Raw genomic sequence first — 9,786 nt, 5'->3', positions numbered from 1 at the left:
ATATGTCTAAACAAAACATAAGTCTGTGTTTAACCAAAACTTAAAATCTGATTTGAATCTTTAAAATCTAATCCTTAAAGTTAATATCAGATTAAAAGAAACTTTAAATCATAAGAAATTTTTAAGCATGTGATAACATGACTTTCATTTTGTATAAGACAACAAGTGATACCCCTTATTAAAGGATGATACGCTATATGTCTAAAACAAAATTAGTCTTATGTTTCCACATTCTTTGATCAATGATCCACACCATTGTGTGGTTAGATATTGATTTTTTAGTCAATGATCCATACTACTTAGTATGGCTAGACAATATGGTCGATGATGTGTACCTTCCGGTATGACTAGACCACAGGCCATATTGGTCGATGATATGTACCTTCCGGTACAACTAGCCCACAGGCTGCATGAGTCAATGAAGTGTACCCTAGGTACGACCAAGACCATGCTCTCATCCATCTTATTTTCAAATAAGTTGATGGATGAATTATAAGAAAAATAAAATTTTCTAAAAGACCTAAACACTCTGATCTTTGTTTCAGATGGCCAAAATCGCAAATTTGGATTTTGCACCTCTAACTGTGAGGGGTGACAATTACCTACAATGGGCACTAGATGTCGAGATTTCTCTTGGAGCCAAAGGCCTAGAGCATTGTATTGTTCCTCAGAACGAAGCTACTAAGAAAGAGAACTCTAAGACCCTCATGCTCATCCGTCATCACATTGAGGAGAGCTTAAAAGCTCAGTACCTCACATTGAGTGATCCATACGAGTTATGGAAAGAGCTTCAGATGAGATATGATCACCAGAAGACCTTGATTCTTCCGGGTGCCACCTATGAGTGGATTCATCTCAGGATTCAAGACTTTAAGTCTGTGAATGAGTACAACTCAGCCATGTTTAAGATAGTCTCAAAACTGAGGCTATGCGGCGAGACTGTAACTGATAAGCAGTTGTTGGAAAAGACTTTCCAGACAATGTCCTCAAGCAATTTGTTGCTTCAGCAACAATACAGACAGAAAGGTTTTAAGACCTATAGTGAGCTCATCTCATGTCTATTGCTTGCAGAACAGAACAACGAGCTGCTCTTGAAGAATAGTGAGCTTAGACCACCTGGATCTAAGCCTGTCCCTGAGGCAAATCATACCTCAAATGAGCCTAATGATGGTGCTGAAGCCAACCATGTCCGATATGACCCTAAGGGCCGCGGATCCTCATATGGAAGAGGACGTGGCCGTAAAGGTCATGGGCGAGGACGCGGACAAGGTGGCAACAGCAAAGGGCGTAACACCCCTTATGACCGTCCAAACCAGTCCAATAATGGACAAGGTAAAGGCAGAGGCAATGGGACTTCTTCAAAGCCACAAAATCCTGCAAGCTCACCTTGCCATAGATGCGGAATGATGAATCATTGGGCAAAGAATTGCCGCACAGCCAAGCATCTGGTCGACCTCTATCAAGATAGTCTTAAGGGCAAGAATCCGGAAGCACACATGGTGTACAAAGATGGTGAGGACGATTTTGATCATGACAAGGACGACCTCATGGATTTTGAGACTTCAGACATACTAACTATGCTGAATGATGATCCAGTTGAATGATGTGATGCATCAAACGATTTGTGTTTGAATGCTTTTGGTGTTTTTAGGCTTTGAGATTTTTTTTAAGTGCTTTTGCATTCTATGTTTTATTTTCAGAATAAACTATGCTTACTTTCATTTTCAATAATAATATGAATGATTCAGATTATATTTTTATTGTCTAGAATGAAAGGAAGTATGGACACACTTGTGGTTGATAGTGGAACAAGCCACACGATTCTTAAGGATAAGAAATTCTTTGTTAATCTAACATTGAAAGATGCCAATGTGAGCACAATAGCTGGTGTATCATCACTAATCAAAGGCCACGACCAAGCTTATGTCTTGTTACCAAATGGGACACATCTAGAAATAGATGAAGCATTGTATTCTCCAAACTCTAAAAGAAGCCTGTTGAGCTTTAAAGACATTCGCAAGAATGGTCTTCATATTCAAACGAGTGGAGAAGGAGCCAAAGAGTTCTTAAACATCTTTGAGCTCGACCAAGACCATAAGAAGGTCTTGGAAATGATACCAGCTTTATCCACTGGTCTTTACCTTGCTCAGATCAGTGCGGTTGAAGCCAATGCTATAATAATAAGCAAAGAGTTCAAGGAGAACTTTGCTTTGTGGCACGACCGGCTAGGGCATCCAGGAACATCTATGATGCGTAGACTTATCCTAAATTCTAATGGTCATAACCTTAAAGGTAGACGAGTTGTTCCTAAGATCCATACATGTGTACCTTGTGCACAAGGAAAACTCCAAGTCCGACCATCACCAGTCAAATTGACAAAAGAAACCATAGGTTTTCTGGAAAGAATACAAGGTGACATCTGTGGACCAATACACCCACCAAGTGGGACTTTTAGGTACTTTATGGTACTCATTGATGCGTCCACAAGATGGTCTCATGTGTGTCTATTATCCACACGGAATCTAGCCTTGGCTAGACTTCTTGCTCAAATCATCAGATTGAAAGCACACTTTCCAGACTTTCCTTTGAAGACTATACGTCTTGATAATGCTGGTGAATTCACTTCCCAAGCCTTTTATGAGTACTGTATGTCCATGGGGGTGACAGTTGAACACTCCGTGGCATATGTCCATACACAGAACGGCCTAGCCGAATCACTTATCAAAAGGATTCAGATGATTGCTAGACGTTTACCATGAAAAGTAATCTTCCAGTCACAGCTTGGGGACATGCAGTATTGCATGCTGCGGAATTAATACGCATCAGACCATCTAGTGAGCATAGATATTCACCATCCCAGCTCCTCATGGGTCGAGAGCCAGACATCTCCCATCTTAAGACTTTTGGATGTGCTGTTTATTATCCAATAGCTCCACCACAAAGAACAAAGATGGGAGCTCAGAGAAGGATGAGAATATATGTTGGATATGATTCTCCCTCAATTATAAAATACCTCGAGCCAACCACGGGTGATTTATTTAAGGCCAGGTATGCAGATTGCCACTTTGTGGAATCTGAGTATCCAACATTGGGAGGAAATAATAGCAAGCTGGTAAAAGAAATTACATGGAATCATAAATCCCAAGCATGGCAAGATCCTCGAACTCAAATCTGTGATCTTGAAGTTCAGAAGATTATACATCTTCAAGAGCTAGCTAACAAATTGCCAGATTCCTTTGCTGACCCAAATAGAATGACCAAGTCATATATACCAGCTGCTAATGCACCAATAAGAATTGATGTCCACAAGGGACAAAATCAAGTTGCTACAGAGTCTAAGACACGTCTGAAACGTGGTAGACCAATTGGTTCCAAAGATAAGAATCCTCGCATAAGTAAGAAAGGTGCTAAACAGACCGTGGGCGAGGGGGTGAAGGAGCTGGTCGATGTGGTCGATCCGTCCGTCCAAAAGGACCGAGACATGGACGAGCCAACGTCCGGACATGGGCCGGGCGTACCAGCATCCTCAGACATGAACATTGGCACGGTTGCTAAGGGGCCTAATGAGATTTGGGACGCCAAAACTCAGGGTTCTGAACACTACAAGAAATATGGATATTGTTAGCACGGGTTATATGCTATATTAGGTGTTTGATAGCATTTTCTTAAATGCTATGTATACGGCAGCAATCATAGGTACCTCTCCTACGATAGCGTTTTTCTGTGATGCTATAACACATGTAAATACGATAGCAATAGCTGGATGATATTATTACGTTAACTGTAGCTCAACTTTTTTGTTACAAATTGATTACGGATTATGGTTTGTGCTATGATAAGTACTTGTTCAATAGCAATATCATATCGCTATTATTTTTATGCTATAATATATATATATAATACTATTTTCATAATATATAATTTGAATATTATTGATTAAATTAAAAAATGATTTATAATTAAAAATTAAATTTTATTTATTAATCTATTTCTTGTTTACAGGTAAATTTTGGTTTACAAAAACAAATCAGAATTAGAAAATAAACTAAACCTAGAAAAAAAACTAAACCTAAGGTTCAATCTTCAATCTTCAATCTTCAAGCCTCCTCCTCTCTGGATTTCGCTGATCTTCTTCTTCCTCACAGAACTCCGAGGTGGCTGTCTTCCAGGCACACACCGCTTCTGCTACCTCTCCTTGACCCCCACAGCCATGTACTCCGTTGGACAAGGTAGAACTCCATGGAAGTCGAAGTTAGGTTCTGTCTCCTCACTGCAAAGTAATCGAAGTCAAAAACCTTTGCTTTCTTTCCAGCAATAATTTTTTTTTTTAAAAATAAACATACAAACAAATAAAATTCCATCGAACACATATAGGTATGGATGGGCATCTCAGCAAGATAGCGACTTACTTGAGGTTTTGCCCCTTGCTCTTTCCGAAATTGTGCTAGCAAAACCAGGAGGTACAAGCGGCCTGGGCGCATTACTTTAAAAGGGAAAAGAGTGATTACTAGAACCATCATCCAACGCTCTTCCCACCTATATACGCATAAACCTGAATATTAGCAAGATTATGATTGACGACAAGAGAAACCTGATAAAGAAAACTGATCTGAACTGAAGCTCTTTGGTTAAGCTAAGTACCTTGCTTTCAGACACACCATGCTTTTTCAGAAGACTGATCAACTTAAAAACTCGAGACCAGCAAAGACCAAACTTTGCTTCATAAAATTTTGGGCATTCTCTCCAGTAGGGAACTCAACCAAGGCAACACCACAAAACACCCTCACACTATTATACACACGTATAACCAGTCATTCTAACTATTCTCCAAACATAAAATTGACAAAATCAATCAGTAGCGGATTACCTTTCCATACTGACTGAAGAAGGCTTCCACGTCTTCCCTCTTAACATCATACGAGAATGGTGAAACGGCTACAGTTCTAGCATTAAGTTGTTCAATCAAATCTTCTAGCTTCAACAATTCTGTACTCCTACCAAACTTTTCCCTGTGTAATCAAACCCAGAAACGAAAGTGATCAATAAACCGAATAAGTTCTGTTAAGAAAGCTCGTATATTTGAATACAAAAGACAGGTCTCAGTGATATGGTGTGAAAAGAAAGCTAAAAAGACTACAGCCTAAGATGTTTCCAATACTAGTGCTTACAAAAGTTCTACAGAAGACGATTCAGTGACTTTTTAGCCATTGGTCTTGGCTCCAAGAATGGATGCCTGTTGGTTTTCTTTACTATATGGATGCCTGTTGGTTTCCTTCCTACCTATACTCAAAGGAAGGTAAGAGTTTAAGCAAACCAGACACAAAGTGAACAACCAAAGGTATCAAAAGACAATAAGCATATGAAACAAAGAAGAAAGTTGATACCTTTAGCAGTCTCCTGAAACCAACTTGCTGCATCTCCGAAGAAACTCGTGTTATCAACCAAACAAAGTCTCCTAGCCTATTACACCACCAAACAAAGTCTGCTAAGAACAAAGACTAAACCTGAAAATAATATTTAAAAAAAAAACTGTAAACATTCTCAAGAATCAATAATAAAGTTCAAAACTTTCATCTTGTTGGAAACTAAAAACAAAAGGTCTAGGACACACACACATCTACTCATGTCCATGATAACAAGCTGAGACAAATTCATCAAACAAAAGAAGAAAGTTGCTACCTTTAGAATAACCTTGAATCTGGTCATCAGATTCTTGAAGAAACGTGTATATTGATTACAGTGGGCCTGTCAACAACATAGAAGGAGAAGAGGAGGAGATGAGCGGTTGTGACGAGGAGGAGATTACGGCAACATCAACACCCCACCACTAACAAGCTTTCATCATAATATGCCAAAATTGACTCACAAAATAGATCAGGATGGAGAAATCAAAGAAGTTAGACTTGACCAGAGGAAAAAAAAGAGAGAAAGAGAGATTACGACATGATGAGACGGTGGAGAGGAACCGTGGTGACAAGGAAGAGACGAGGTAGACAGAGAGAAGGTGGAGATGGCTGGCGGATGAGAGAGGACGGTGGTGATGGTCGTGGTGGTGATTCAGAGAGGATTGTTTCGATGGGAGATGGGAGAAGGGAGTTCCTAGGGTTCGAGTGATTTTTTTTTTTGTGATTCTCTTTTTTTTTGTTAAGACTGATTTTTACCTCTTTAAATAAATAATATGTTAGAGTACAGAGGAAAATTGTTGTTTTCTCCGCGCTTCTTTAGTTTTCACTTTAAGTCTCGCGGAAAATCTAATTTTAGATTCCCGCTTACAAAATGTCTATCATAGCATTTATCTAATGTTATTATGTAAATTTTTTTAAACAAGTTATCTACAATAACAGTTCATTAAAACGGGCTATAGTAATATGCTATGAATAAAGACTTTTTTTGTAGTGGAACCACCTGACAATGAAGAGATCTCTATAAACTATGTCATGTCTGGAAAACAATGGAACAGAAAACATGTCGACATGGATGATATATTTGCATATCATGTAGCACTTGAGATCATTGAAAATGATGAGGATCTAGAACCCACGTCCATTTATGAATGCATGCAAAGAAAAGATTGGCTTAAGTGGAAAGAAGCCATAAACGTGGAGTTAAACTCTTTCAAGAAGAGAGGTGTTTTTGGACCAATACTCCTAACACCACACAATCTAAAACCAGTGGGTTACAAATGGGTCTTTGTGAGAAAGAGAAATGAGAATGGTGAAGTCGTGAGGTATAAGGCCCGACTTGTTGCACAAGGATTCTCACATAGACCAGGAATCGATTATGAGGAGACTTATTCTCCCGTGGTGGATGCAACAACATTCAGATTCCTTATAAGTCTGGCCATAAGAGAAAATCTTGATTTACGGTTAATGGATGTAGTAACCGCATATCTTTATGGACCACTGGACAATGACATATACATGAAAGTACCAGATGGTATTGAAATACCTAAGGATGCTAAAGGTTCTCGAGAACAGCATTGCATCAAGCTTAACAAAGCTTTGTACGGATTGAAACAATCTGGTCGTATGTGGTACAACAGATTGAGTGAGTACTTACTGAAAGAAGGCTACAAGAATGATCAAGTAAGCCCATGTATATTCATTAAGAAATCCGGCCAAGGCTATGTGATCATGGCCGTGTATGTTGATGATCTAAACATACTTGGAACGGCCAAAGAGATTTCCCAAACAGTTGAATATCTCAAGAAAGAATTTGAGATGAAAGATTTGGGAAAAACCAAGTTTTGCTTGGGACTACAGATTGAACATCTTAAGGATGGAATCCTTGTGCATCAAAAGACCTATACTGAAAAGGTTCTTAAAAGGTTCAACATGGATAAGTGTCATCCACTTAGTAGTCCCATGGTTGTAAGATCCTTTGGTCTAGACACTGATTCGTTTAGACCTAAGGCCGAGGATGAAGAGGTCCTTTGTCCAGAGTATCCTTACCTAAGTGCCATTGGCGCCTTGATGTACTTGACTACACATACTAGGCCGGACATCTGTTTTGCTGTGAGCCTATTGTCCAGAGGCATTGGAATGGGATCAAACACATTCTAAGATACCTACAAGGAACTAAGGATGTAGGTTTATTTTATGCTAACCAAAACAAAGAAGATTTGGTTGGTTTTGCTGATGCAGGCTACCAGTCCGATCCACACAGTGCTAAGTCCCTGACCGGCTATGTTTTTACATATGGAGGCACGGCCATTTCATGTAGATCAGTCAAGCAGACAATATCAGCCACATCATCTAATCACTCGGAGATATTGGCGATCCATGAAGCAAGCAGAGAGTGTGTCTGGCTGAGACTCATGACACACCATATTCAGACAGCATGTGGAATCACGAATGGTAAAGACGAGCCGACTGTTCTTTATGAAGACAATGCGGCCTGCATAGCTCAGCTCAAAGATGGATACATCAAGGGTGACAAGACTAAGCATGTTCTCCCCAAGTTCTTCTTCACCCACGATCTACAGAAAGAAGGAGAGGTCAAGGTACTCCAAGTCAGATCAAGCGAGAACTCAGCCGACCTCTTCACTAAGGCATTACCAACATGCACGCTCAAGAAGCTTATGCAGCAGATTGGTATGCGGTCACTGAGAGACCTTCAGTGATGTTCACTTCAGGGGGAGTAATGCGGCTGTACTCTTTTTCCTATCCATGGGTTCCCTTTTTACCACATTGGGTTTTGGGTTTACTATGGAAAGGTTTTAACGAGGCAGTATTCCAAACGTATTACAAGCCCTAGACGGTTATGGCATTCAGGGGGAGTGTTGTAAACCAGATGGTTTATGGATTGCTCATAACCAGATGGTTCAACAGATCGAGGTTACACTTAACCGAGATTGTACTAAACCGAGATTGTACTAAACCGAGATTTGTTAAACCAACCATGTGTTAATGGATTGGGCCTTGTTTCTCCCTTTATTGTTAAGTGGTGATTTCTTAACTTAAGTTAAGAAAGTCCCACATTGCTTAACTTTGTAATAGGCGGCCAAACTCCAACCTATATAAGGAGAGCCTTGTTTGCTTATGAATAACATCTCATTCTTTCACAAACAAAGCATCCGATCTATCTCTCTCTCTCTCTCTCTCTCTCTCTCTCTCTCTCTCTCTCTCATCTCTCTCGTCTCTTTCGTCTCTCTCCTTCTCTCTCTCCTCTCTCTCTCTCTCTCTCTCTCTCTCTCTGGTTCGATTAGTTCTTAAGCAAGAACACTAGGATTAGAACAAAACAAACTTTTATAAATTCTTAAATCGAGGGTGACTACAAATGAAGGACTAAGAGAGCTTATATAATGCTCAGAAAGAACTAAACAAAACGTTCATCAAGTAAAAGAAAGGAAACAAATCTTCAAAGACAAGAAATATCGAAAACTAGCCGTTGGAGTGATTGTGGGGATTTGCAAGGGGGAGCTTGAATAATCTTGACCTGGACGGTTTCAAGGGATAACTGAGCTTTCCTGGGAATCTTCTTTACTGCTTGAAGGAGCTGATCATATCCAGAAATGAATGGTAAAAGAGCTGTTGGAGTTTAAATCCTTGAAACCCCAATAAGGCAACTGTGGCCATAAATAGATCCCTCTGATCCAATGCTTGCTGGTGTATGGTGAAATGGTGGAATGATCTTCTGGATGGTTGGATATGTACTCTGGATGTCTCTGATCAAGTGGGAACTCTCCTGGTCACCATAACTTGGTTTGACTAAGATTAAACCGGTGAGACTCCAATCAGGCAAGTGCAGAACTGGTTTGTCCGGTTTTGGAAAATTGATTGCATCTTGGTTTTTCCTGAACCAATTCTCTTGATTTCGGGCTTCCTGGAAAGATAAGAAACTCTTCTTCAAGCCCATGATTGATTCAGGAGAATGCCGCTTATGGTTGGGCTGAAATCCACTTCTAAGGGCTGATACTTGCAACTGGATGGGCTGGAGAAACTAAAGATTGTAAAATCCATAACTTCTTTATCCGTGAAGCTTTCTTGAAATTCCAAGTCTCAGGGATTCCTTGATGAGTTAGCCTTTCTTGTAAAATTGGTTTCATGAGAAACCTCCTTCTGATGGTCGAGATAGCCTTCTTTTACTGAACCTCTATCGCTGGTGGCTCCAAGGTGGTCGGTTTGGATAGCTTGGTTGAACTCTGGTTCGACCACTGATTTTATGGCCGCATCATACCTCTCCCTTGAAAAAGTTTCGACCTCGAAACTGGATAACCTGTTTGCACCAAGATAGAGCAAGTCAGGTTTCATCCTCTTTTGAGATTCTAGGGCCTTACCTTAATAT

At 40.0% G+C, this 9,786-nt stretch overlaps 1 protein-coding gene and 1 long non-coding RNA gene across 3 annotated transcripts; one reads left to right on the top strand and one right to left on the bottom strand.

Moving 5' to 3' along the window:
* The first annotated feature begins 545 nt into the window (after positions 1-545).
* LOC130501792 (uncharacterized) lies at positions 546-1,604 on the top strand. The gene has a single exon (XM_056996617.1). The coding sequence runs from the start codon at positions 546-548 to the stop codon at positions 1,602-1,604; it is 1,059 nt and encodes a 352-aa protein (XP_056852597.1).
* Positions 1,605-3,959: 2,355 nt separating this feature from the next.
* Positions 3,960-6,125, bottom strand: LOC130501794 (uncharacterized). Of its 2 annotated transcripts, none has more exons than XR_008939885.1 (6): positions 5,680-6,125; positions 5,385-5,460; positions 4,868-5,009; positions 4,642-4,788; positions 4,410-4,552; positions 3,960-4,270 (listed from the first exon to the last, which is right to left on the bottom strand). It is a non-coding gene; the product is annotated as an uncharacterized LOC130501794 (long non-coding RNA). The 2 variants fall into 2 exon arrangements; XR_008939884.1 differs by having other exon boundaries at positions 4,410-4,536; positions 5,680-6,123.
* Positions 6,126-9,786: the final 3,661 nt, after the last annotated feature.

This window comes from Raphanus sativus, unplaced genomic scaffold (assembly GCF_000801105.2).
Source record: "Raphanus sativus cultivar WK10039 unplaced genomic scaffold, ASM80110v3 Scaffold0289, whole genome shotgun sequence".
Classification (NCBI taxonomy): domain Eukaryota; kingdom Viridiplantae; phylum Streptophyta; class Magnoliopsida; order Brassicales; family Brassicaceae; genus Raphanus; species Raphanus sativus.
Note: the sequence above shows the minus strand (reverse complement) of the source record. Positions and strands in the feature narration are given on the sequence as shown.